The sequence below is a fragment of the Epinephelus moara genome, chromosome 14 (genome assembly GCF_006386435.1).
Source record: "Epinephelus moara isolate mb chromosome 14, YSFRI_EMoa_1.0, whole genome shotgun sequence".
In the NCBI taxonomy this organism is placed as follows: domain Eukaryota; kingdom Metazoa; phylum Chordata; class Actinopteri; order Perciformes; family Serranidae; genus Epinephelus; species Epinephelus moara.
Genome location: NC_065519.1, coordinates 16,309,119 through 16,336,936, shown reverse-complemented (window position 1 = coordinate 16,336,936; position 27,818 = coordinate 16,309,119). Strand labels below are relative to the sequence as shown.

At 45.8% G+C, this 27,818-nt stretch overlaps 1 protein-coding gene across 2 annotated transcripts; it reads left to right on the top strand.

Annotated features, from left to right (window-relative positions):
* The first annotated feature begins 172 nt into the window (after positions 1 to 172).
* On the top strand, positions 173 to 27,555 carry dync1h1 (dynein, cytoplasmic 1, heavy chain 1). Of its 2 annotated transcripts, none has more exons than XM_050062839.1 (78): positions 173 to 546; positions 1,617 to 1,704; positions 1,914 to 2,087; positions 2,203 to 2,458; positions 2,575 to 2,761; positions 2,865 to 3,136; positions 3,264 to 3,491; positions 3,606 to 4,259; positions 4,407 to 4,829; positions 4,948 to 5,127; positions 5,263 to 5,412; positions 5,542 to 5,688; positions 5,823 to 5,963; positions 6,171 to 6,347; positions 6,631 to 6,741; positions 6,867 to 6,986; positions 7,097 to 7,336; positions 7,538 to 7,693; positions 7,895 to 8,008; positions 8,107 to 8,217; positions 8,317 to 8,526; positions 8,647 to 8,793; positions 8,889 to 9,055; positions 9,232 to 9,405; positions 9,550 to 9,904; positions 10,001 to 10,195; positions 10,283 to 10,565; positions 10,668 to 10,768; positions 10,887 to 11,046; positions 11,243 to 11,483; positions 11,571 to 11,754; positions 11,869 to 12,081; positions 12,179 to 12,417; positions 12,506 to 12,662; positions 12,764 to 12,988; positions 13,098 to 13,328; positions 13,470 to 13,610; positions 13,734 to 13,967; positions 14,173 to 14,379; positions 14,492 to 14,613; positions 14,750 to 14,915; positions 15,078 to 15,241; positions 15,408 to 15,537; positions 15,653 to 15,786; positions 15,875 to 15,989; positions 16,075 to 16,236; positions 16,324 to 16,538; positions 16,649 to 16,853; positions 16,939 to 17,112; positions 17,235 to 17,354; positions 17,484 to 17,604; positions 18,478 to 18,673; positions 19,012 to 19,129; positions 19,222 to 19,437; positions 19,526 to 19,738; positions 20,051 to 20,178; positions 20,303 to 20,456; positions 20,556 to 20,702; positions 20,878 to 21,028; positions 21,121 to 21,374; positions 21,539 to 21,673; positions 21,770 to 21,864; positions 21,961 to 22,135; positions 22,337 to 22,412; positions 22,561 to 22,721; positions 22,814 to 22,925; positions 23,027 to 23,087; positions 23,169 to 23,292; positions 23,380 to 23,493; positions 23,606 to 23,776; positions 24,067 to 24,284; positions 24,375 to 24,478; positions 25,500 to 25,708; positions 25,929 to 26,082; positions 26,266 to 26,408; positions 26,509 to 26,677; positions 26,858 to 26,982; positions 27,092 to 27,555. In XM_050062839.1, exons 1-78 carry the CDS (start codon positions 297 to 299, stop codon positions 27,218 to 27,220), a joined length of 13,923 nt encoding a protein of 4,640 aa, XP_049918796.1. In that variant the 5' UTR covers positions 173 to 296; the 3' UTR covers positions 27,221 to 27,555. The 2 variants fall into 2 exon arrangements, with proteins under 2 accessions (XP_049918796.1, XP_049918795.1); XM_050062838.1 differs by lacking the exon at positions 18,478 to 18,673 and adding an exon at positions 18,095 to 18,290 and having other exon boundaries at positions 174 to 546.
* Positions 27,556 to 27,818: the final 263 nt, after the last annotated feature.

The following is a 27,818-nucleotide window of genomic DNA, read 5'->3' as shown; positions in this document are numbered from 1 at the left end:
CCCCCTAGCTGTCATACACGGTTAAGACAAAAAGAGAGAATACAATTGATTCGTCAACCGCATTGTTGGTATTGTAGTTTTCAGCTTCAGCGAAGCAAGTGAAATACCAATCGTTTGAACTACAAGTCCCACAATCCATTGCGCCAATAAATCTGACGGCAGCGGTTGCGGCTTCTTGACAGCGGCAGTCAGCCTCTGACTGTCTCGGCAGACTCTGTAGTCAGCAGTGACACATCAGCCTCGTTTCTTTGTTCATTTTCCGACCACTACTAGCCGTCGTTGACCGCTTCCCAGTCATGTCCGACGGCGGGGGGACGGAGGAAAACTCCGGCACCATGGAGGGGTCGGCCGTTCAAACGGTCGCGGATGCATCGGTACTGCAGAAGCACATGAGGAAATTGGTACCGCTGCTCTTGGAAGATGGCGGCGAGGCCCCGGCCACTCTGGAATCCGCCCTGGAGGAGAAGAGCGCAGTGGAGCAGATGAGGAAATTTCTGTCTGACCCTCAAGTTCACACCATCTTAGTGGAGAGAAGTGCACTCAAAGGTACATTTAGCGAGAAGTGGTCAGCTAGCTAATATAATTTAGATAACGGGGCAAACGTTATTCATTCAAACCGCAGCGAGTGTTGCCGTTAAATTCATCTACAACGAAATGACGATGACGTAAATCGAATATTAGCAAAGTTAACATTGTATGACAGGTACTAGCTAGATAACATAAAGCTAGCATGCTATCTTTGTCTATCACATTGTTATACTGAAAGGCAACTACGCCACAATGGGTGTGGGAGAGAAACCGAGCCAATGACAACACTCCAGTGAAGCTGCTTAGCTACCATTATAAGGTGTGAGACACGTTAACTTGCTATTCTAGTGTAGAATTTAAAGCACATTAGCGTTAGCATTGTGTTTTAAAACGCAGTACATTTAGCATAATAGCTGTCGACAAAGGTGCTATACAAAAGAAAATGGAGCAAACACAGTGCTAATAATAACAGCACAAACCCCACAGACATCTAAAGACAACGAATCCTTTGTAGCAGCTGCAAGTCATGTTGTGTGCACCATCTTTTGGTGTTATCATGTGAACCGGCTTGTGTCAATGCACCCATTATATTCAGTTTCCTCCGCTCGCCCTTCCTAATGTTTTATGAGTGCTGGACCTTGATCCCTTGATTCTGCACATGACCAGCCAGAGTCTGAGCCTGTAGGTTTCAGATTCCCAGCCCCAGCCTTTCCATTTTCTTCCTCTGAGAGTACTGATGCTGCAATGCAGAGTGCAGTTTATTTCCTGCAAGCCATGACCTCACTTGTAAGGAAGGGTGGGGACATGGATGGGTGGACGCCAGACTGCCCTGTCACCCTACTGTAACATGGCCGATTACACTCGGATAAACTCAGCTCATGTCTCACATCCAAGTATTTATTTTCACCATTAGCAGCAGGATAATTTTGGTCGGCCTTGAGCAATCAGTCCTTACTGCTTGTCGGGTGCTTGATATATCTTGATTTCAAGTTGATTTCATTGTGGAAAACAGCTGCTGCAAACACTCAGGTATCATTGATTAAGATTATAAAGGTGTAAGACTTACATTTTATTTGTTCTTCACACAGAGGATGTTGGAGATGAAGGAGAGGAGGAGAAGGAGTGCATCACCTATAACATCAGTGTTGACATACACTATGGGTTGAAGTCCAACAGGTAAATAATGCATCTTATGCACTGAGCAGAGATATTATTTTCAGGCATGCAACTGTATATGATTTAATTTGTAAAAACGATAAAACACCTCCCTTTCATCACATAACCTGTACTCCAAAAGATGATTTTAATTTACTGCTTGGCACTCAACTCCCACTTAAGCTCTGTTGATTTAACTCTGATATTTTTTGCTCTTTTCTCCCCTGCAGCTTGGCTTTCATCAAGAGGACAGCTGTCATCGATGCAGACAAACCCATATCAACCCAAGTTCGAGTTCTGACCTTGAGTGAGGATTCTCCCTACGAGACACTCCACTCTTTCATCAGCAATGCCGTTGCTCCTTTCTTCAAGTCCTACATCCGCGAGTCTGGCAAGGCAGACAGGTAAGCCTCGAAATGTATCTCAAAATATTGATTAAAAACCTTTCATCTAGTAAAGGAAATCATAAATCCTGATGGAGAATTCATCTGCACTGTCACCTCTGTCCTAACCCTCTAGAGATGGGGATAAAATGGCTCCCTCAGTGGAGAAAAAGATTGCTGAGCTGGAGATGGGCCTTCTCCACCTGCAGCAGAACATTGAGATTCCTGAGATCAGCCTGCTCATCCACCCCATCATCACAAACATTGCCAAGCAGTGCTATGAGCGTGGGGAGAAGCCCAAGGTCACTGACTTTGGCGACAAAGTGGAGGATCCAACCTTCCTCAACCAGCTGCAATCTGGAGTCAACCGCTGGATCAGGGAGATCCAAAAGGTAAGAGCCTTTCCCGTATTTCTATCTCAAATTTCATATAATAACAGTTATGTGAAGAAATTTCCCCTAAACTCACCACTGGGTTCATTTGTCTCCTCCACCCTCCCATTTATCAGGTGACTAAGCTGGATCGTGACCCAGCTTCAGGCACAGCATTGCAGGAGATCAGTTTCTGGCTCAATCTGGAGAGAGCCCTCAACAGGATCCAGGAGAAACGAGAGAGCCCTGAGGTTCTGCTCACACTGGACATCCTCAAACATGGCAAACGTTTCCATGCAACTGTCAGTTTTGACACAGACACTGGTGAGTTACAACCACTCAAAACAATTTGTCCCTGGCTTGTTTCGCTACTGGCAGTATTTTGAATATATTAATTAATTGTTTGTCCTCTCTCTGCGTCTCACAGGTCTAAAACAGGCTGTGGAAACCGTCAACGACTACAACCCTCTGATGAAGGACTTCCCTCTCAACGACCTGCTCTCTGCTTCAGAGCTTGATAAGATCCGTCAGGCCCTGATGGCCATATTCACTCACTTGAAAAAGATCAGGAACACCAAGTACCCCATCCAGAGGGCACTGCGTCTTGTGGAGGCCATCTCCAGGGATTTGAGCTCCCAGCTCCTGAAGGTGTTGGGCACCAGGAAGCTCATGCATGTTGCCTACGAGGAATTTGAAAAGGTTGGTTTGATTGGGTCTCTTGCATAAAATCAAACCTATTTCATATTTCCCCCCAGGAGTACACTCTTATTAAGCTACTCAAAATATTCTACGTGTTCCTAAATGTCCTGTAAACTTCTGCGTGCAGGTGATGGTTGCGTGCTTTGAGGTGTTCCAGACCTGGGAGGATGAGTATGAGAAACTGCAGGTGCTTCTGAGGGACATTGTGAAGAGAAAGAGAGAGGAGAACCTGAAGATGGTGTGGCGTCTGAGCCCAGCCCACAGGAAGCTCCAGTCACGTCTGGATCACATGAGACGTTTCAGAAGGCAACACGAGCAGTTGAGGGCTGTCATTGTCCGTGTGCTGAGGCCTCAGGTAAAGTACCAACCAACATGTCTTACCATTATTTATTTATGTCATGTTAATTTTAATGTTATATGTAGTTTTATAGCCACTTGATTAACCGTTCTTTTACCTTTTTGGCTCCAGGTTTCTGCTGTGCCACAACATGCCCCTGGAGAGACAGTTGAGCCTCAAGACATGAAGGTAGCTGGAGTTCTCTTTGATGCTGCTGACGCCAACGCCATTGAGGAGGTCAACCTGGCATATGAGAATGTCAAAGAGGTCGATGGTCTGGATGTGTCCAAGGAAGGCATGGAAGCCTGGGAAGCTGCCATGAAGCGTTACGATGAACGCATTGATCGCGTGGAGACCCGCATCACTGCCCGCCTGCGTGACCAGCTGGGAACCGCCAAGAACGCCAACGAGATGTTCCGCATCTTCTCCCGCTTCAATGCTCTCTTTGTGCGCCCCCACATCCGCGGTGCCATCAGGGAGTACCAGACGCAGCTCATCCAACGTGTGAAAGACGACATCGAGTCGCTGCACGACAAGTTCAAGGTGCAGTACCCTCAGAGCCAGGCCTGCAAGATGAGCCACGTCCGAGACCTGCCGCCAGTGTCTGGCTCCATCATCTGGGCCAAGCAGATCGACCGTCAGCTGACTGCGTATATGAAGAGAGTGGAGGATGTTCTGGGAAAAGGCTGGGAGAACCATGTGGAGGGTCTGAAGCTGAAGCAGGATGGTGATAGCTTCAGGGCTAAACTCAATACTCAAGAGATATTTGATGACTGGGCTCGCAAGGTATGTAGATGGTTAGGCATAAATATAGTATAGCATTTTAAAAAATATATTTGAAAAATGTGTAGTTTTTGCCTTTTAAAATTCGTGTTTTTTGACAACTTTTACTCTGTATTTAAATATTATTCACTCTTTTCTTTTGTAAATCAGGTGCAGCAGCGTAACCTGGGCGTGTCTGGCCGCATCTTCACAATTGAGAGTACTCGTGCCCGTGGACGCACTGGAAACATGCTCAAGCTTAAAGTCAACTTCCTTCCAGAGATCATCACCCTGTCCAAAGAGGTCCGCAACCTCAAGTGGTTGAGCTTCCGCGTTCCTTTGGCCATCGTCAACAAAGCCCACCAGGCTAACCAGCTGTACCCATTTGCCATCTCTTTGATCGAGAGTGTGCGCACCTACGAGCGCACTTGTGAGAAGGTGGAGGAGAGGTCCTCCATCTCCCTGCTGGTGGCTGGGCTTAAGAAAGAGGTTCAGGCTCTTATCACTGAAGGCATCACTCTGGTCTGGGAGTCGTACAAGCTGGATCCGTATGTCCAAAGGCTGGCTGAGACCGTCTTCAACTTCCAGGAGAAGGTCAGTGTCACAATGAAATGGTTACATACATAAGCATGGACTCCCATCTTCAGTGCTGTTGTTTTATCACCCCAAACATTCATTCTGATGTTTTTTTCCTGCTGTATGTTGTTTCCAGGTGGACGACCTCTTACTGATTGAGGAGAAAATTGATCTTGAGGTTCGCTCCCTGGAGACTTGCATGTTTGAGAATAAGACCTTCTCTGACATCCTCAACCGAGTTCAGAAGGCTGTGGACGACCTCAATCTCCACTCCTATTCCAACCTGCCCATCTGGGTCAACAAGCTCGACATTGAGGTTGGCATCAAGAAGCAATACAATTATTTGTTGTTCTTGTTTAGTTGGATTTTGACTGTTGACTTTTGCTTCTTTTTACACATGGCTGGTCTGAATGGTTTTAAAACCTTATTGATTTTTGTTCTATTTTTGTAGATTGAACGCATCCTGGGAGTGCGTCTGCAGGCCGGCCTTAAGGCTTGGACCCAGGTGCTCCGTGGCCAGGTGGAGGACAAAGCTGATGTGGATATGGACACAGAGGCTCCACAAGTGAGCCACAAACCTGGAGGGGAGCCCAAGATCAAGGTAGCCATTGTGACTGTGTTGCCTTCTGCCATTTTGTGTGTGTTGTTACATTTCTAATGAAGACTTTGGATTACTGGAGACAACTCACTGTCTGTTATAACAAACTATTCTGTCAATTTCTTTTCCCAGAATGTCGTCCACGAGCTGAGGATTACCAACCAAGTGATCTACCTGAACCCACCAATTGAAGACTGTCGCTACAAGCTCTACCAGGAGATGTTTGCCTGGAAGATGGTCATCCTTTCTCTTCCCAGGATTCAGAGCCAGAGATACCAGGTAGGGATGTCTGAACAGTCTGAAAGTTGGATTTTATTTTAGTTCAGATATTAAAAAAGAGAGATGTATGAAATTGTGTCGTATTACACTTGTGCTGTTGTGTTTATCTAAGCAAGTCTGTCCTTCCTCACCAGGTGGGAGTCCACTATGAGCTGTCAGAGGAGGAGAAGTTCTACAGAAATGCTTTGACCAGGATGCCAGATGGCCCTGCAGCCTTGGAGGAGGCTTACAATGCAGTGGAAGACATTGTCAACGAGGTGGAGCAGTATGTCAAGGTAAGAATCATCTGCCATGTGTTATCATACCTGAGCTTTATTTGTGAGTGAATTACTTTGTTTGAGGAACAGATATAAAGAAACTAAATGACAAATTGTTTTCTTTTGTACTGTTTCTATGTCTTTATGTCATAAGCACAATATATACTGCATGTGCATTAGTTTCGTATTGAGTATCAATCTCTTTTCTCTGTTGCCCTCATGCAGGTGTGGCTCCAGTACCAGTGCTTGTGGGACATGCAAGCTGAGAACATCTACAACCGTCTGGGTGAAGACCTCACCAAGTGGCAGGCCCTGCTGGTCCAGATCCGCAAAGCACGTGGAACCTTTGACAACGCAGAAACACGGAAAGAGTTTGGACCTGTGGTCATCGACTATGGCAAGGTAATGTCTAACGGTTATGGGTGCTGTATTTGAAAAGCATTTCCCAAACATCAGTCGCTTAGAAAATGTTAATTCATGTTAAGATATTACATTATTGGTCTTCAGAACATACATTTTAGGCAAATTTTATATCATATTTTTAACCATTATTTTAAGGTAAGCTTTTATTTGAACCCCCTTATTTGTGTAATTTTGTTTCATTTTTTGCTCCATCTTCTGCAATGAATATCCTGTAATATGTCTATGGGCTTTTTATTAAATGCTCATATTTGTCCGACAACAGGTCCAGTCCAAGGTGAACTTGAAGTACGACTCCTGGCACAAAGAAGTGCTCAGCAAGTTTGGCCAGATGCTCGGCCAGAACATGCAGGACTTCCATGCCCAGATCTCCAAGGTATGGCATAATATGATTGAGAAAAAATCTTTTGACCAGCTTTGGGACATTCATTTCGAAGAGACAGTGATAATTTTCCATGTGATTTTTCTTACAACCTTTCTGTTTTTCTGTTTGCTTGACAGTCCCGTCAAGAACTGGAGCAACACTCTGTGGACACGGCTAGCACCTCGGACGCTGTCAACTTCATAACATATGTCCAGACCCTGAAACGCAAGATCAAACAGTTTGAGAAAAATGTGGACGTAAGTACTCAAACATTCAGTATAATTACCTTTTATTCTTTTATATATGTGCATGCTTCATTAAAAATAGTTAAGGGTTCTAATCAGTTTCTCCTTCCTTTTACCCCCAGTTGTTCCGTAATGGACAGCGTTTGCTGGAGAAGCAGAGATTCCAGTTCCCTCCGTCTTGGCTCTACATCGACAACATCGAAGGTGAATGGGGGGCCTTCAGTGACATAATGAAGCGCAAGGACACTGCTATCCAGCAGCAGGTGGCCAACCTGCAGATGAAGATCGTCCAAGAGGACAAAGCTGTGGAAAATCGCACCACTGACTTGCTCAACGACTGGGAGAAGACCAAACCAGTTGCTGTAAGAGAAATTGAATCATCTAAATACATTTGAAATACAGTTACAGTACATACAGCACAGTCACCCTTAGTTAATACTTTTTGTGGACTGAAAAGTAGAGCAGTTGAAGCATTTGCGATTGTGACTGAAAAACTCATTAGACCTTTGTAATCTGAATTATTTTGCTTTTTTTAATGTCTGTTTGGTAATCTGTTTCACCAGGGTAACCTGCGTCCAGAGGAGGCTCTTCAGTCTCTGACAATCTACGAGGGCAACTTTGGCCGTCTGAAGGTTGAACGGGAGAAGTGTGCTCGCGCCAAAGAGGCTCTGGAGCTCACAGACACTGGCCTGCTCAGCGGCAGTGAAGAGAGGGTGCAGGTAATGCCAACAAACATTCACATAAAACCATTTTTAAATCACCAATCAAATACCAACTAACAGGCAGCAAGTATCTCACAGACACTAATTTGAAATAGGAGTAGTATTTAAACCATTATGTACAAGTCACAGCTCTTAGATGCTCCAAAACCATAGCAATGCCTAAAAATACCCATTTTCTGTCTTTGTGGCGACTCGTAGGTGGCACTAGAGGAGCTGCATGACCTGAAAGAGGTTTGGTCCGAGCTGTCAAAGGTCTGGGAGCAGATCGACCAGATGAAAGAGCAGCCGTGGGTGTCTGTACAGCCTCGCAAGGTAACATATCCACAATAATTATTCATTTGAATGCCTACTGTTTTTTTGTGAAAATCTTTGCATATAACAATCCTTGCATTGGTGTTTTGTGTTTGTAGCTTCGTCAGAGTCTGGATGGTCTCCTGAACCAGTTGAAGAACTTCCAAGCAAGACTGAGACAGTATGCCTCCTATGAGTACGTCCAGAGGCTGCTTAAAGGATACCTGAAGGTAAGGCAGCTAGTGTTTCCCCACTAAACACATATTTGACTCATGAGAAAACTTAGACATGGGTTATTACATTCTCTGCTTTTCCCTTTCTGTCACCAGGTTAACATGTTGGTGATTGAGCTGAAATCAGAGGCTCTGAAGGAACGCCACTGGAAGCAGCTGATGAAGCGGTTGCATGTGAACTGGGTGCCGTCAGAGCTGACCCTGGGACAGATCTGGGACGTGGATCTGCAGAAGAATGAGATGGTGGTGAAGGATGTTCTCCTGGTAGCCCAGGGAGAGATGGCTTTGGAGGAGTTCCTCAAACAGGTGAAGATGGAGTGCGCTCAAGAGATGATGAATTGTAGTTGTGATGCTCATAGGGGCAACAGTCTAAATGATCTCTGGATTATAGACCTTAGATATTAACTCAGTGGTTTTGGTCCTCAGATCCGTGAAGTTTGGAACTCATATGAGCTCGACCTGGTGAACTACCAGAACAAGTGTCGTCTGATCAGAGGCTGGGATGACCTCTTCAACAAGGTCAAGGAACATATTAACAGCGTGTCCGCCATGAAGTTGTCGCCATACTACAAGGTAAACAGAAGTACATGTTGTGTTCTTTTGTTTCACAAATATTGAAGTTTTCAGAACAGCATTAACATCACATTCTTCTTTTTCATTTCTCCCAGGTGTTCGAGGAAGACGCTCTGAGCTGGGAGGACAAGCTGAATCGCATCATGGCTCTGTTTGACGTTTGGATTGATGTCCAGCGTCGCTGGGTCTACCTGGAAGGCATCTTCACTGGCAGTGCTGACATCAAACATCTGCTGCCTGTAGAAACCCAGAGATTCCAGAGGTAAATTAAGGACCTTCATTTGTACACTTTATTTTAACAAACCAGAATTTCTTTTGGCAAATTCTAATGGTCAGAATTTTGAATGAAGCGACAAGCTCAATAAACCTATTGGTAACCCCCCTAAAGTACTACTATAAGAGCCTACTTTAATTTGTCTCTTTGTCTTTATTCCACAGTATCAGCACAGAGTTCTTGGCACTGATGAAGAAGGTGACAAAGTCTCCTTTAGTGATGGATGTGCTGAACATTCAGGGAGTGCAGAGGTCTCTGGAGCGACTGGCTGACCTTCTGGGAAAAATCCAGAAAGCTCTTGGAGAATACCTGGAGAGAGAGAGATCATCATTCCCCAGGTAAGATGATGATAGTGGACAAAGGGACTGTACATTGTTGTTGATGTGCAGATAAAACACAAAACTTAAAAACTCATAATTACTGATTCAAATAATAATTTATTAACTTTCCCTAATTGATCCATCACACTCTTTTGTTTCCAGGTTCTACTTCGTGGGAGACGAAGACCTGCTTGAAATCATCGGTAACAGCAAGAATGTGGCCAAACTGCAGAAGCACTTCAAGAAGATGTTTGCTGGTGTTTCCAGCATCCTGCTCAACGAGGACAACACTGTGGTGCTGGGAATCTCCTCCCGAGAGGGTGAGGAGATTCTCTACAAGACACCAGTCTCCATCACAGACCACCCCAAGATCAACGAGTGGCTGACCCTGGTGGAGAAGGAGATGAGGGTGACACTGGCCAAACTGTTGGCCGAGTCTGTCACAGAGGTCGCATCCTTTAACAAGGGCACAGCCATTGACTTGAGTCAGTACATCAACTGGCTCGATCGTTACCAGGTTGGTATTAAGGGCATTTATTCTACACATGTACACAGTATTCAGCATATATGGAAATCGAGTGATGTCTAATTTCACTTGATCCTCTCTCCACAGGCCCAGCTGGTGGTCCTCTCCACTCAGATTGCCTGGTCTGAGAACATCGAGTCTGCCTTGACCACCATCTCTGGCGGTGGGGACATGGCACTCATGCAAGGAGTGCTGTCAAATGTGCAGGCCACACTCAACGTGCTGGCTGACACTGTGCTGATGGAGCAGCCTCCACTCCGCAGGAGGAAACTGGAGCACCTGGTTAGAGGAAATTTTTTGAAGTACATTTTTTAACGAATGTTGTCCAGTGAAAACTGTGTCTCAAATTCTTCTTCTGCTCCATCGTAGATCACTGAGCTGGTGCACCAGCGTGACGTGACCAGGACTCTGATCAAGAACAAGATCGACAACCCCAAGTCCTTCGAGTGGCTCAGCCAGATGCGCTTCTACTTCGACCCCAAGCAGACGGATGTCCTGCAACAGCTGTCCATTCAGATGGCCAACGCCAAGTTCAACTATGGCTTTGAGTACCTGGGTGTCCAGGACAAGCTTGTCCAGACCCCACTGACAGACCGCTGCTATCTCACCATGACACAGGCTCTGGAGGCCCGCCTTGGAGGGTCACCATTTGGTATGGAAGCTTTTTTTGTACTCATAAGAAATAGAAATTTAGATTTTAAGAAGAGGTTTACACATAAAATGATCAACTTCACGGAGTTTGTTCTTCATCTAGGTCCTGCCGGCACAGGAAAGACTGAGTCAGTGAAAGCTCTTGGACACCAACTGGGCCGCTTTGTTCTGGTCTTCAACTGTGACGAGACCTTCGACTTCCAGGTACATAACTGCCACCACACCAATTACACATCAAGTGATCATCATTTGCCTTTTTTATAGAATTTAGCTATTTCTCATATTGTTCACCCAACTTACAAATCTCCTCCTGTTTGTTTAGGCCATGGGTCGTATCTTCGTAGGTCTGTGCCAGGTGGGAGCATGGGGCTGCTTCGACGAGTTCAATCGTCTGGAGGAGAGAATGCTCTCTGCCGTCTCCCAGCAGGTCCAGTACATCCAGGTGGCCTTGAGGGAGCACAGCAACCCCAACAGAGACAGGAGTATGTATAATATGTGTGGAAACTCATGTGTCATGAGACTGTCTTTTAAAGAGAATGTCCAGGTTCAACTTAGTATCTTTGAGCACCAATTGCCAAGAAAAAGGAGGACCGTCACAGTGCAGAGTAAAATTTTGAAAACCTAAGCGCCACTGTTTTTTAGATTTAACATGAGAACTGCATTGCGTCTCCCCCTCAGGTGTGCCAGTCACTACAGAGCTCCTGAACAAGCAGGTGAAGGTGAGCCCAGATATGGCCATCTTCATCACCATGAACCCTGGCTACGCTGGCCGCTCCAACCTGCCTGACAATCTCAAGAAGCTCTTCCGCAGTTTGGCCATGACCAAGCCCGACCGCCAGCTCATCGCCCAGGTCATGCTCTACTCTCAAGGTTTCCGCACAGCCGAGATCCTCGCCAAGAAGATTGTGCCCTTCTTCAAGTGTGTATTGTTTAGAAAAATGTACATAGCTTTGAGAGAATTCTGAGCGCGTTTCCTCTCTAACTGTATCCTTTGCCTTTATTTCAGGCTGTGTGATGAGCAGCTGTCATCCCAGAGTCACTACGACTTCGGCTTGCGAGCTCTCAAGAGTGTGCTGATTAGTGCCGGCAATGTCAAGCGTGAGCGCATCCAGAAGATCAAAAGGGAGAAGCTAGAGCGTGGAGAGGATGTTGATGAGAATGACATAGCTGAGAACCTTCCAGAACAGGAGGTATAGAAAATTATTCATTGTAGGATTTGAAGTGAAGCAATTTTTTCAGAATCCAGCTAGAAATTTGAGTTGCTTGAGTTGTTATTTTACTTGGTCTGCGTCTTGTTGCTGTAGATCCTGATCCAGAGTGTGTGCGAGACCATGGTGCCCAAACTAGTGGCGGAGGATATCCCTCTGCTGTTCAGCTTGCTGTCAGACGTCTTCCCTGGAGTCCAGTACATGCGAGGAGAGATGACTGCTCTGAGAGAGGAGCTGAAGAAGGTCTGCGCAGAGATGTACCTCACCTACGGAGATGGTGACGATGTGGGCAGCATGTGGGTGGAGAAGGTATGTAGCCATACGTCATCTCTGGCCTGTCATCTCCTAGAGACACAGTGCAGTATTCAAGGAGCTTGCCTAAACTTTGTGATTCATCTCCTTTCAGGTGCTCCAGCTGTTCCAGATCACACAGATCAACCACGGTTTGATGATGGTGGGACCTTCAGGTAGTGGAAAGACCATGGCATGGAGGGTGCTGCTCAAGGCCCTGGAGAGGCTGGAGGGTGTTGAGGGTGTGGCTCACATCATCGATCCAAAGGCCATCAGCAAGGACCACCTGTACGGAACCCTGGACCCCAACACCCGTGAATGGACCGATGGCTTGTTCACACACATCCTCAGAAAGTGAGTCCTGCAACACATTTCATTAGTAAGGGTAAAAATCAGCTTAACAAAGGTCTGTGGTGTAAAATATTTTTAATTTAAATTTCAGGATCATTGACAATGTTCGAGGTGAGCTGCAGAAGCGTCAGTGGATCATCTTCGATGGTGACGTTGACCCTGAGTGGGTTGAAAATCTCAACTCAGTCCTGGATGACAATAAGCTGCTCACTCTGCCCAACGGAGAGCGTCTTAGCTTGCCACCAAATGTAAGAGCACAGCACTACAAACACAGATGTCTTATTTTGTCTCATTATAGTCTCGATCTGGGTAAAGCGTGCTCACCTTGAATTATCCCCTCCCTCTACAGGTGCGTGTAATGTTTGAAGTACAGGACCTGAAGTACGCCACCCTGGCCACTGTGTCTCGCTGTGGTATGGTCTGGTTCAGTGAGGATGTGCTCAGCACCGACATGATCTTCAACAACTTTTTGGCTCGCATGCGCAGCATCCCATTGGATGAGGGAGAGGATGAAGCTCAGCGCCAGAGGAAGGGCACAGAAGATGAAGAAGAGACTGCATCACCAATGCTTCAGGTGATTTAAACAAGATCTCTCAATCAAAAAATGGCAGCATTTCATTCAAGAAGAATAACATTTATGACATTTTCTCATAACTGATATCCTATGGCATGTTTTACTTTAGATTCAGCGTGATTCTTCAGCGATCCTGCAGCCATATTTCACCTCCACAGGCCTGGTCATCAAGGCCTTGGAGCATGCTTCCAAGATGGAGCACATCATGGACTTCACCCGCCTGCGCTGCTTGGGTTCATTGTTCTCAATGCTGCACCAGGCCTGCCGTAATGTGGCACTCTACAACAACAACCACCCTGACTTCCCCATGCCCATTGATCAGCTGGAGAGATACATGCAGGTAATGTTCTGCTTTCTGTTCTCTATATAACAGAGTAAATAAAAAGCATACATGTCTTATTGTTTTTATATCAACTTGAATCACTGCAGAAATATGTATTTTCTTAAAGCTGATACATTTTGTGGCATTATCTCTCTACAGAAATATCTGATCTACGCCGTGCTGTGGTCATTCTCTGGTGACGGCCGGCTGAAGATAAGGGGTGAACTTGGAGAATACATCCGTCGCATCACCACTGTGCCCCTCCCCGCTGCTCCCAACGTACCTATCATTGACTACGAGGTACGGCGTCTTCATGCTCAATCAGATATTGATCGTTCTCTTGACTAAATCTAGAAAACTACTACTCCAGTCTTTTAAGTTCAGAATCATGATTGACTGCATTGTCTTCTTTACGTTGTCCAGGTGTGCATCTCTGGTGAATGGCAGTCCTGGCAGGGCAAGGTGCCCCAGATTGAGGTAGAGACACACAAGGTGGCATCCCCTGATGTCGTGGTTCCCACCCTGGATACTGTTCGCCATGAAGCTTTGCTTTACACATGGCTGGCAGAGCACAAACCGCTGGTGCTGTGTGGACCTCCCGGCTCCGGAAAGACCATGACCCTGTTCAGCGCCCTCAGAGCCCTGCCTGATATGGAGGTGAGAGATAAAGATACAATATGCATCCTTAAAATTGGTTAAGTCTGACCTTAAAATTTGATTGACATGTTTAAATAAGTATGTGTATTGGAGATTAACATGTTCTAAACTGCTGAATTAGTATTAAAAACTGGGTTAAATGAGGAAAATATTTTGCATTTGTCAACATTTGTAATTTCTACATTTTTGTCCTACACTCCACCAGGTTGTCGGTCTGAACTTCTCCAGTGCTACCACTCCAGAGCTGCTCCTGAAGACCTTCGATCATTACTGTGAGTACCGCCGTACCCCCAACGGCGTGGTCCTCGCCCCCGTCCAGCTGGGCAAGTGGCTGGTGTTGTTCTGTGATGAGATCAATCTGCCAGACATGGACAAGTACGGCACACAGAGAGTCATCTCTTTCCTCAGACAGGTATGAGCCATTGTTTACTGCAATTTTATTTTTCCGTGTTGCTGAAATCTTTGGAGCATAACATTTGGTATGTATTGTTTCTTAAAGGCTCCCTGTTGTTTCTTCTTTGCAGATGGTGGAACACGGAGGTTTCTACCGCACCTCAGACCAGACTTGGGTCAAACTGGAGAGAATCCAGTTTGTTGGAGCCTGTAATCCTCCCACTGACCCTGGCAGAAAGCCTCTCACACACAGGTACACTTCCCACACTCATTCGAACATTAACGTAATTGATACCATTATTTCAAGAAAAAATAAAATGAGATTGATGCTTTAAAAAATTAACATTGCACAAGCCCTAACAGAAGCTACATTGTTTTGCTGTTCCTAGGTTCCTGCGTCATGTTCCTGTGGTGTATGTGGACTATCCAGGCCCAGCCTCCCTTACCCAGATCTATGGCACCTTCAACCGTGCCATGCTGCGCCTCATCCCCTCTCTGCGTACCTATGCCGAGCCTCTTACTGCTGCTATGGTTGAGTTCTACACCATGTCTCAGGTAAATAAAATAACTAAATATCTTTATAAAAAGTCAAATATGTAAACATTGAAACTAGAGTACAAACAAGAGATAAGACAGATGTTTTATTGATCACTTTTATGTTAATTAATGTACACTATTTATTTGCTTATCTAATTTCAATCCCTTTTTCCCCTTCAGGAGCGGTTCACCCAGGACACCCAGCCTCACTACATCTACTCTCCCAGAGAGATGACCCGCTGGGTGAGGGGTATCTTTGAGGCCCTGCGGCCACTTGAGACTCTGCCTGTGGAGGGGCTCATCCGCATCTGGGCCCATGAAGCTCTCCGTCTCTTCCAGGACAGGTGAGTGCATGTGTCGAGAAGCTAAACAAGAGGGTATTCTCATCTATTCTGGTAGTGTTTTAAGAGATTCACAGTAGGTTTGTATGTCTGTATGCTCATGAGTTTCTTTGTTTTTAAAGAACAATAATTTTGGTGACAATAAGGCTCATCCTAAACCTTTTTCCAGGCTGGTTGGTGATGAAGAGAGAAGATGGACAGATGAAAACATCGACATGGTTGCTCTCAAACACTTCCCCAACATTGATAAGGAGAAGGCTCTCAACAGGCCTATCCTCTACAGCAACTGGCTCTCCAAGGTAAACCAGAAATAGGTTGGCTATGTTGTGATATTCCTGCTTTGGTAATGATGCTGAATGAAGCCTTCAGCAGTCAGATTTCCATTTTCACTGAGTTGATCATATGTGAATGCAGGACTACATCCCAGTGGAGCAGGAGGAGCTGAGGGACTATGTGAAGGCCCGTCTGAAGGTGTTCTATGAAGAGGAGCTGGACGTCCCTCTGGTGCTCTTCAACGAGGTGCTGGACCACGTCCTCAGAATTGACCGGTGAGTAACAGCCTCTGAGCTGACTACTACTTCAGGTAGGGAGTAATTGTTTTGGAGTGAGTTTTTAAAATTGTATTTCCTCCCCCAGAATCTTCCGTCAGCCTCAGGGCCATCTTCTGTTGATCGGTGTGAGCGGAGCAGGAAAGACAACTCTGTCTCGCTTCGTAGCCTGGATGAACGGATTGAGTGTATACCAGATCAAGGTTGGTACAAGACATGAAAATATTTGGAGCCATATCACTACAGTGGCCTGTCTGCATTTATTGACGTATGTGCGTGTGTTTGCAGGTACACAGGAAATACACTGGAGAGGACTTTGATGAGGACCTGCGTACAGTGCTGCGTCGCTCAGGTTGCAAGAATGAGAAGATTGCCTTCATCATGGATGAGTCCAACGTGTTGGATTCTGGCTTCCTTGAGAGAATGAACACACTGCTGGCCAACGGAGAGGTAATGTGCTGCCACCATGATCTGTCGTGTTTTCCATTAAACTGTCAAGCGAAGTCCTAATTTGTTAATGTTACCTGTTCTCCATAGGTCCCTGGCCTGTTCGAGGGAGATGAGTACGCCACCCTGATGACTCAGTGTAAGGAGGGAGCCCAGAAGGAGGGCCTGATGCTCGACACACACGAGGAGCTGTACAAGTGGTTCACCAGCCAGGTTATCAGGAACCTCCATGTCGTTTTCACCATGAATCCTTCATCAGAGGGCCTGAAGGACAGGGCTGCCACATCTCCTGCCCTCTTCAACAGGTACAGACACACATGCTGAACACTGAGCAGGAAGTAATGTATTACATCACAAGCGGGGAATAGATACTACAACCTTCACATGGCTAACTAAAAACTTTTCCTTGTGTTAGGTGTGTGTTGAACTGGTTTGGAGACTGGTCCACAGAGGCCCTGTATCAAGTGGGTAAGGAGTTCACCAGCAAGATGGATCTGGAGAAACCAAACTACAAGGTGCCAGACTACATGCCCATCGTCTATGACAAACTGCCCCAGCCACCATCTCACCGCGAGGCTATTGTCAACGGCTGTGTGTTTGTACACCAGACACTCCACCAGGTAGGGATGTTTCCAAGTTTGCAGCGGCATTTAAATGATTGTGATTGTGTGGTATACTTCATACGCTGTTGTTAACTCTACACAGGCTAACAACCGTCTGGCTAAGCGAGGTGGCCACACAATGGCCATCACTCCTCGCCACTACCTGGACTTCATCAACCAGTATGCCAACCTGTTCAATGAGAAACGCAGCGAGTTGGAGGAGCAGCAGATGCACCTCAACGTTGGTCTCCGCAAGATCAAGGAGACTGTCGATCAGGTGAAGTAACACTGCAATTTACTTCAGTTTATGTGGCAGTTTTATTCCACCTTTTTCTAAAGTCCAACAGGCATTGATTCTGTATGTCGTCTGACTGATTGTACTCATGCCTCCTCATCTAGGTGGAGGAGCTTCGTCGTGACTTGAGGATCAAGAGCCAGGAGCTGGAGGCAAAGAACGCTGCTGCCAATGACAAGCTGAAGAAGATGGTCAAAGACCAGCAGGAGGCAGAAAAGAAAAAGGTAGACAGGAAGGAATTTATCACTTAGAGCAATGTGTTTTTTTTATTAAAAACTACAGTGATCCCTGTAGCTTGGCATATTTGGATTGAATCAAACCATACTCCTACACTGTTACTGTTATGATTCAAGGTGATGAGCCAGGAGATCCAGGAAGCTGTGTACAAGCAGCAGGAGGTGATCAAGGACAAACAGCTGAGTGTCAAAGAGGACTTGGACCAAGTGGAGCCTGCTGTCATTGAGGCACAGAATGGTACAGTGGTGTATTTACTCACAGCAGTCTATATATTGCTTTTGGTTTGTCGTCACACAATGAGAGCTGCAAAGATACGTAACACTCATATTTTGAGTTTGTCTTATGTTTCATCCCCGTACAAACTTTTTCAATTTTTAAGTACAGTGACTATGTGGATGTGCACAGAATATTCCAGTGTTTAGCTATTGTTTTAGCTAATGTTCCTGCTAAGCTGTTTAAGTGGCTAATCAAAACAAATAGTCCACCGATGTTTTCCTTTACATGCAGCCTTACATACTCAGGTGAAAGGCTGTGTTTATCAGGGTTCGATGCCCTAACATGTCATTTATCATGTCAAAATGTGTTAAACCGTAGGATTTAAACATAATTGTTATCAAATACTCACTGATGGGCTTTAAGTTAACAACTTGATCTTTACCTGCATCCTCCCTTCATCACTGCCCCTTCCTTGTCATAACCCACATCCTTGTTCACCTGATGTTGCTAGCTGTTAAGTCCATTAAGAAGCAGCACCTGGTGGAGGTGCGTTCCATGGCCAACCCACCTGCAGCCGTGAAGCTGGCCCTCGAGTCCATCTGCTTGCTGCTGGGAGAGAGCACGACTGACTGGAAGCAGATCCGTTCCATCATCATGAGGGAGAACTTCATCCCCACTATTGTTAACTTCTCTGCTGAAGAGATCAGGTGAAATAAGAAAGAATGCATTCTGTGATTGTTAACCGAAGCTCTCTCCCTCTCTGTCTCTGCCTCTCTCTTTTCAACCCCTGAGTCTGTTTCAAATCCCTCCCTTCTTTTGCCCGATATGCTCCCCTTCTCCCTCTCCTCTCTTCTCTGCTGTCTATGAAATGCATTCCCACTTTCACCTAACTAGCGGTGAGTTCTATTAAGCGGCATCACCTAGTAGAAGTGCGGGCTATGACCAATCCCCCAGCCGCAGTCAAGCTGGCCCTGGAGTCTATCTGCCTTATGCTGGGCGAGGAGACCAATGACTGGAAAAAAATCAGACAAGTTATTATCAGGGACAATTTCATCAGCAGCATAGTCAACTTTTCCTCTGAGGAAATGAGGTACCGGTGGCAGAACGTCCGTCTAGTCTTTAATGGAAGCACAAATTATATCAATCAGTAATAAATCAAGTGGCGCCTGTGATTAGGATTTGATTTTAGGTTTCTTATCGGCTGAATCAGAAAATGAGCTGACGGTAACAACCACTATCAATTTTGCATTTCTCACAGTAAAGATGGAAAAAATTGAAACCCCTTCCTCACCCCGAACAAAATTTTAATGATCCTTTGCAATATTTAATATTTTATGTCATGTGATTCGTGAAGATTATTGCACAGTCCATACTGAAGTATTAGACTGTGTGTCGTCTAACTTCTTGGACTGTTTCTACTTCATCCAGTGACTCCATCCGTGAGAAGATGAAGAAGAACTACATGTCCAACCCAAGCTACAACTATGACCAAGTCAACAGGGCTTCTCTGGCCTGTGGACCTATGGTGAAATGGGCCATTGCTCAGGTAAGGAGGCACAAACAATATGAAGATAAGGATAATACTTAGGTAAAAAGAGTACTCCTTTTAATATGTACCATGTTCTACTATTCCCCCAGCTTAACTATGCTGACATGCTGAAGCGTGTGGAGCCTCTGCGTAATGAACTGCAGAAGCTTGAGGACGACGCCACAGACAACAAGACAAAGGCAGAGGAGGTGGAGCAGATGATCAGAGACCTGGAGGCTAGCATTGCTCGCTACAAGGAGGAGTACGCCGTCCTCATCTCAGAGGCCCAGGCCATCAAGGCCGACCTGGCTGCTGTTGAAGCTAAGGTAACTAATCATCAATCTCTCTTTTAATCCATCTTAAACTTAACTATCTTACAGCATTTTTCTGAACTCTTGCTCTCTCTCCTCTCAGGTGAACCGCAGCACAGCTCTGCTGAAGAGTCTGTCAGCTGAAAGGGACCGCTGGGAGAAGACCAGCGAGACATTCAAGAACCAGATGTCCACCATCGCTGGAGACTGTCTGCTCTCTGCTGCGTTCATTACCTATGCTGGCTACTTTGAGCAGCAGATGAGGCAGAACCTGTTCACTACTTGGTCTCACCACCTGCAGCAGGCCAACATTCAGGTAGTTAAACCTCTGACACACAAGGTCATTTTGATCTTCACACCTACAAATCTTAGCCTCACTTGCATTACCAGTATGTTTGTAGGGACTTCTTTTTGCTTCTGTGGTTCTTGTGTTCAAGATGTCAAATGTACATCTAAGCACCTCCACCGATTGATCAGGAATGCAAGTCTGTAGTCTGTATTTACTCAAGTTTACTGATATAATCCCTTAGATATGATGTCAAAAAAAGGTGCAGAGACTGTCTTTCTTTTAAACATATCCCAAGGCACATACACTCAGGACTTAAAATCTGCACATTTTTCCCCTCAGTTCCGTACTGATATTGCCAGAACTGAGTACCTGTCCAACGCTGACGAGAGACTCCGCTGGCAGGCCAACTCCCTCCCAGCTGATGACCTGTGCACTGAGAATGCCATCATGCTCAAGAGGTTCAACAGGTCAGTATCTGTTCTCGCTCCTCTAGCAGTGTTTTTAGGTTTTATTTTGCTTGTGAAAATACTAAGGGTTCCTGAGTATTAATTATCCTTGACTTGATCTCTTTGATACCATTCCCCTTTTTAGGTACCCTCTCATCATTGATCCATCCGGCCAAGCCACGGAGTTCATAATGAACGAGTACAAAGACCGCAAGATCACCAGAACCAGTTTCCTGGATGATGCTTTCAGGAAGAACCTGGAGAGCGCCTTACGTTTCGGAAACCCGCTGTTGGTCCAGGTACCATCATTAAGTTTACACTGTCCAAGGCCCTTGAATTCATCAAGGATTGTTTATTTATAATGATATTAATAATAAGTTATTTTTTTTGCCCCTAAGGATGTAGAAAGTTACGACCCCATCCTAAACCCGGTGCTGAACAGAGAGGTCCGCAGGACTGGAGGACGTGTCCTCATCACCCTGGGAGACCAGGACATCGATCTGTCACCTTCATTCGTCATCTTCCTGTCTACACGAGACCCAACGGTGAGTAGAATGTCATTTAGGTTTTATCCAAGAATAATGTAAGATTATTAGATAGTGTTCAACCAATTTATTTGGTAAAAGTCTGTCATAAAGAAAATTTTGCTTTTGTCTGAAATGGACATTTCCCTCATGTACAAGGAAGTTAACCTGTTTTATCTGGTGTCTCTTTATGCAGGTCGAGTTCCCACCAGACTTGTGCTCTCGTGTCACATTTGTCAACTTCACCGTGACACGCAGCAGCCTTCAGAGTCAGTGTCTGAACGAGGTCCTTAAAGCTGAGAGGCCCGATGTGGATGAGAAACGCTCCGACCTCCTCAAACTGCAGGGTATGATGATGAACGCTGACACGGATGCAATGTGATTCATGTCACGGTGGCAAAACAGTTCAGTGAATGAAAATGCCTTCTGTCTCTTGTAGGTGAGTTCCAACTGCGTCTGCGTCAACTGGAGAAATCCCTGCTGCAGGCCCTCAATGAGGTCAAAGGTCGCATCCTTGATGACGACACCATCATCACCACGCTGGAGAACTTGAAGAAGGAGGCAGCTGAGGTGACCAGGAAGGTGGAGGAGACCGATATCGTCATGGCAGAGGTGGAGGCAGTGTCGCAGCAATATCTGTCGCTGTCCTCCGCCTGCAGCAGCATCTACTTCACCATGGAGTCTCTCAACCAGGTCTGGACACATCTCATGTTTTCTTTCATGTGTTTTTTTCTTTTTTTTTTTCTTTCTTTTTTTTGGTTTTCATTTTTCTTTTGAATCTCACTTGCTCTTAAATCTACTTGTAAGCCAGTAACACAGCCATTTAATAAACAAACCTTTTTCCTGTCTTGCTCCAGATGCACTTCCTGTACCAGTACTCCCTTCACTTCTTCCTGGACACCTACCACACAGTGCTGTATGAGAACCCCAACCTCAAAGGCATCAGTGATCATACTCAGAGACTCGCTGTCATCACCAAGGACCTCTTCCAGGTTTGAACCACACATCATGAAAACAAGAGAGTAAGAGGAGTACGTGCCATGTTTTTCATAGACATAATTCGCCTTTGCTTGTTATTTTTGACGTAGGTGGCATTCAACAGAGCAGCCAGAGGTATGCTGCACCTGGATCACATCACCTTTGCCATGCTGCTGGCTAAGATCAGCCTAAAGGGCTTGACCAGGTAAGATCCCAGTATTAACATTAATATACAACCAGTGGTGGGATTAGTAACATCAGACAACATAAATCTTAATGATTTTAATCCATCTCTTCCCAGTGAGCCCTCTTATGATGCAGAGTTCCAGCACTTCCTGCGTGGGAAGGAGATTGTTCTGACTGGCACGTTGCTGCCCAAGGTGAAGGGTCTGACTACTGACCAGTGTGAGGCCATGGTCCGCCTCAGCCGACTGCCCGCATTCAGCGACTTGGTGGACAAAGTTGAAGCTGATGAGGTGAGTATTAACAGATACTGCTGCATTTCCACTGTATGGCATGGCTCTATTTAACTCAACTCGACTTCAGAGTAAAAAGCTGTTGTTGCCCCTGGTACTTTTTGAGGTGGTATATTGTGATAAGCATACCTTTTGATAAATTACTTTGTTTTCAGTACAAACTGTATCAGTGGTCATTATTGCTCTCTTTTGTCACTTCAGCAATTCTTCATGTGGCTTGAGAGCAACACTCCAGATCTGGCTGTTCCTTATCTGTGGTCAGAAGAGAAGCAGTCCAGTGAGTATACAAAGTTGTCTTATTTTGGAAGTGATGCCTGAACATTAAGGCCAAGCAGATATTGATTAAAAATTGATGTAAATATGGATAGATATTCTCTGTATATGTGACCTGCTCTCTTCTTCCCTGCACACCGCTCCCTCTTCAGCTTCCATCGGCCAGGCGGTGCACCAGCTGCTGCTGATTCAGGCTTTCCGCCCCGACCGTCTGCTGGCCATGTCCCACATTTTTGTCTCAAAGGTGCTTGGAGAGAGCTTCATGAACATCATCGAGCAACCTCTTGACCTGGCTAACATCGTGGATAGCGAGGTAGTAACCAGTATTTCTTCTGCCATTTTGGGTGTTTGCTGTTGTCACTGTGGTCGAATCTGTTACTGACTTTCTGTCTCTCCTGTCTGCAGGTGAAGCCCAGCACTCCAGTGCTGATGTGCTCTGTTCCAGGTTATGATGCCAGCGGCCTGGTCAGAGATCTGGCTGCTGAGGAGAACAAACAAATCACCTCCATCTCTATTGGTAAAGAAGGAAAAAGCTCATAGTTTTGACACACAAATAAAATCAAAAACAAGATTATCAAGTATATTGTTGATATGTTTGTGTTTTTACGCTGTCCACAGGTTCGGCCGAGGGCTTCAATAAGGCAGACAGAGACATCAACACTGCTGTCAAGTCTGGCAGGTGGGTAATGTTTATTTTGCGTGTTTAATTAGCATGTACACATTGTTTTGTTCTGGTATCCCGACTGTTTCTGTCCTGCAGGTGGGTGATGTTGGAGAACGTCCACTTGGCTCCCGGATGGCTGATGCAGCTGGAGAAGAAGCTCCACTCCATGCAGCCTCATGCCAGCTTCAGGCTTTTCCTGACAATGGAGATCAACCCCAAGGTAAACCACATCACTCATAATCCTGTAGTCCCAGAGTTCCTTTTCTCTTTCGCTCTTCAGAGTCTCAGTACTGTGTTTTCTCATCAGGTTCCAGTGAATCTGCTCCGTGCCGGTCGTATCTTTGTGTTTGAGCCTCCTCCTGGTGTCAAGGCCAACATGCTCAGAACCTTCAGCAGCATCCCTGTGGCTCGCATGTGCAAGGTGACTTGCCAACACACACAATTACACCAAAAGCTTAATCATCACCTTTAAAGCTGTCTGCTCACTTCCTCCACATTTGCAATCTAAATGATTTTTTTCCATGTCCCTACAGGCTCCCAATGAGCGTGCTCGTCTCTACTTCCTGCTGGCTTGGTTCCATGCGGTCATTCAGGAGCGTCTGCGCTATGCACCACTGGGCTGGTCCAAGAAATATGAGTTTGGAGAGTCTGACCTCCGCTCTGCTTGTGACACCGTCGACACCTGGCTGGACGACACTGCTAAGGTTTGTCTTCATTTCAGAAATCATATGCAGTGCTTTAAATATGTCGGCACACGAATTATGTGTCGCAAGTAAAACGTATATCAATAACCCATAAATTCATACACGCCTGAGGTTGTTGCTTGATGGGATCACATAAACATACTTTGGCCACATTTAATATGAACATCCGACACTGTAACATTATATATATATGACTGAAATAAGGAAAAATATAGTAGGACCCCTTCAAGTATTAGAGTTTTGACAGATAGTTAAAAATATGACGAGCATGTCTCTGCAAAAACACACAGGGTCGTCAGAACATTGCACCAGACAAGATCCCCTGGGCGGCTCTGAAAACCCTGATGGCCCAGTCCATCTATGGCGGCCGCATTGACAACGAGTTTGACCAGCGTCTGCTCATCACCTTCCTGGATCGCATCTTCACCAAGGGAAGCTTCGACAGCGAGTTCAAACTGGCTCTCAAGGTCGACGGGCACAAGGACATCAAGATGCCCGACGGCATTCGGTCAGTAGAGGCTTTTATTCATATTGAAAGGATACTTCCCTGATGACCTCGACCGGTTAAAAAACTGTTCATGATTTTGATGTCTTGCAGGCGTGAGGAGTTCATGCACTGGGTAGAGATGCTTCCCGACACTCAGACTCCATCTTGGCTCGGGTTGCCTAGCAATGCCGAGAAGGTGTTGCTCACCACTCAGGGTACGCCACAGCCGGTCATCTTCGTCATCTGTGCTCTGATGTTCTGTCACAGTAACTGGACCACAACTCATCCTGATTCTTCCTCAGTCCATCAGTTCAGATTTCATGTTTTCACAGGGCAGATCATTAACCATCTCTCTTTCTATTCTAGTGTCTTTACTTTTATTTTGACAGGGTGTCTCAGTGCAACGAGCGTCTGCTTTGGGCAGAATACTGTGTGTGTGGTGGCAGTTAATACGATACTAATCTCTCATCTTGTCATAGTTTCACTTCATTTAGTTTTCTAAGTAGCTCCTAGTTTCAGTCTTGTGTATCACAGTCGTGCAGTTTAGCTGTGTAGTTGTCGCCTTGCTGTCGTCAAAGCCATCACACTCTAAAAGGTGCTCTGCCCAGAGGAAGGGTGTGTGTGTCCTCACCCTCCAGCAGCTGTATTTCACAGCCATCATGTCGCTTTGCTGAAGTATTATCCCCACCCATCCCTCAGATTAGGATTGCAAACGACCACACTCCTCCCCATCCCTTCAGCCATACCCTCCCTCCCTGATTTGTCAGATTGATTTCCACACCCTCTCCAAACTCCCACAATCCCAGCTGCCAAAGCATCCATCCCTCAGACGAACTGCCACACTCCCCTTCTCCTTCATCCTCACTCCTGCCCCTTAGTTTCTCTCTTTGATCCGTTCCCCTCCATTGGTTATGTTCATTTCTTTTGCAGATCCAGTCAGTCAAGATAGCGGCTAATTTATCCACTTGGGAGCTATGTTGAATGTTACATTTGATGGAAATGTTGCCTGAAGCCTTGTATGTCTTTTCGTCCTACCCCGTGTAGCCCTAATTTGTTTGTCTGTAGGCACTTCTTGTTTTTTTTGTTTTTTACTTGTTTCTTTTATTAACACACCCTCGAGGTAAGCTGTTTGTTTCTTTGTTCCACTATTAATTTCTTCTCCCCCCTACCTCCCACCATGGCCTTGTCTTCCACCTCCCTCCCCCGCTCACTCGCTCCCTCCGCCGGGCTGCGCAGGCACTGACATGATGGGTAAGATGCTGAAAATGCAGATGTTGGAGGATGAGGATGACCTTGCCTATGAGACGGAGAAAAAGGAGCGCACTTCGTCCACATCTGACGCCCAGCCGGCCTGGATGAGGACCCTCCACACCACCGCCTGCAACTGGCTGCAGCTCATGCCCCAAACAGTCAATCCACTCAAACGCACAGTGGAGAACATCAAGGTAATGGCAGATATGAGAGGTAACTGGCGAGCAGCGTTGAGGAGACAGACCTGTAATATAATGTTTGGTTATTACTCTCATGTTGATTTGTTTGAGCTAGACTCATGAGTGCAAGTTTGAATTTCAGCAAATGAATTTATACCTCCTTTCTTCATGTCATTGATGCATTTGCCAATCGTCTGTATTTAATGTCCTCTTTCCCTAAACACACAAACACCAGGACCCACTGTTCCGCTTCTTCGAGCGCGAGGTGAAGATGGGTGGCAAGATGCTGCAGGAGGTCCGTCAGGATCTGTCCGATGTGGTGCAAGTGTGCGAGGGCAAGAAGAAGCAGACTAACTACCTGCGCACACTCATCAGCGACCTTGTCAAAGGTAAAATCATACTTTTTCTCTCACATTCATTCATGTATATTTAAACATACTTGTTTGAGGTCAGATAAATGAAATGTAGGGAAAAAAATTCCTTCTGGTCGGTCTTGACCAACAAGATGTCCTCCAACAGATTATACTTTTGAGGGAATAGCTGGTATACGCCTGTTGGTTCTCTCTCCCCAGGCATCCTCCCTCGCAGCTGGTGTCGGTACACCGTTCCAGCCGCCATGACTGTGATCCAGTGGGTGGCAGACTTCAGTGAGCGCATCAAACAGCTGCAGCAGATCTCCCAGGGTGCTGCCAGTGGGGGTGCAAAGGAACTGAAGGTACTGTTTGGTTAACTGTTTGTGCACAGCATCAAACAGCCTCAACAGAGCCACTCACAGTACTGTTATTTTGCCATTTCCTCTCCTGTCTGTTCTCCAGAACATCCACGTGTGCCTCGGCAGCCTGTTCGTGCCAGAGGCTTACATCACCGCTACACGCCAGTACGTGGCCCAGGCCAACAGCTGGTCTCTGGAAGAGCTCTGTCTGGAGGTCAATGTCACTACCGCCCAGGGTGCCGCACTGGATGCCTGCAGCTTCGGCATCAAAGGTCAGACGAGCAGGGTCACACTAATTCTGTAACACCCTGCGGCAAATACTCGCACAGCTCATGGAAATGTGAATCCAGTCGATTGTCACCAAAAGAACTTTGTGTTTTAATTAATATTGGGGAATCGTAATATTCAGTTTCAAAGGTTCTAATGTTGAACATGCTGACTGGTTTCCTCAGGTCTGAAACTGCAGGGAGCAACTTGTGCCAACAACAAGCTGTCGCTGTCCACCTCCATCTCCACTGAGCTGCCTCTCACTCAGCTCCGCTGGATCAAGCAGAGCAACGCTGAGAAGAGACACATGGTACGAGCAAGATATGTCTATCTATCAAATCTATACGGTCAGACGATTCAGAAATTCAGCGTTTGCAGTGGTTGTGTGTCTCATCAGGTTCTTTCCCCTCTCATTGCAGGTGACTCTTCCTGTGTACCTGAACTTCACCAGGTCTGACCTCATCTTCACGGTTGACTTCGACATCGCCACCAAGGAAGATCCTCACAGCTTCTATGAGCGTGGAGTCGCTGTCCTGTGCACAGAGTAGATGAAACATTCGCCATTCCTGAAGACCAGAGAGTCTTCATTATTAAACCACATATAATCACATACACATTCATTTCCTATTAACCACTGTTAAATCAAGTTTAAAGCTTGTTGCATTCCAGTACTAAACGTAGTCAGGAACATTCGTGTAACAGTCATTAACATGTAGTCATTCGTAGTGTTTTTGGAAAGTGTCTGAGAAGGTCAAGAGAATGTTGTGAAATGGTAAATGAAGACGAGATGAAATGTGGGGAAGGAACATTGGAAGTAAAAGATTGTTTTATGAAGGAAAGTGTTTTTAGATTGAATAAAGTCCATTGGAATGAAATGAACTGCATGAATGACTTCAGCGTGGTCTCTCATGATAAATGAAATTTACACTAACGGGAAAACAGAATTTAATTATGTTTCATAAGCAGTTATGGATATAAAGGACAACCTTTGGTAGTGTTAAAGCAGGGTTGGAAATTAGCCCCAGTCAAATGCTGTCAAAATATACAAGCCTCTCTTACCAAAAAAACTGACAATCTATTGAGTGGCTTGTAGATGTTGGAATCAAGCAGCTACAGTGCCAGGTTGACAAAAAAGTCAATATCCAT

Bases quoted from the DNA above. Each gene is read 5' to 3' on its own strand.
- dync1h1 (XM_050062839.1), top strand. From the start codon at position 297: ATGTCCGACGGCGGGGGGACGGAGGAAAACTCCGGCACCATGGAGGGG. The intron at 3,137-3,263 runs GTTGGTTTGATT...TTCTGCGTGCAG, and splicing joins CCTACGAGGAATTTGAAAAG to GTGATGGTTGCGTGCTTTGA. The intron at 7,337-7,537 runs GTAAGAGAAATT...CTGTTTCACCAG, and splicing joins AGAAGACCAAACCAGTTGCT to GGTAACCTGCGTCCAGAGGA.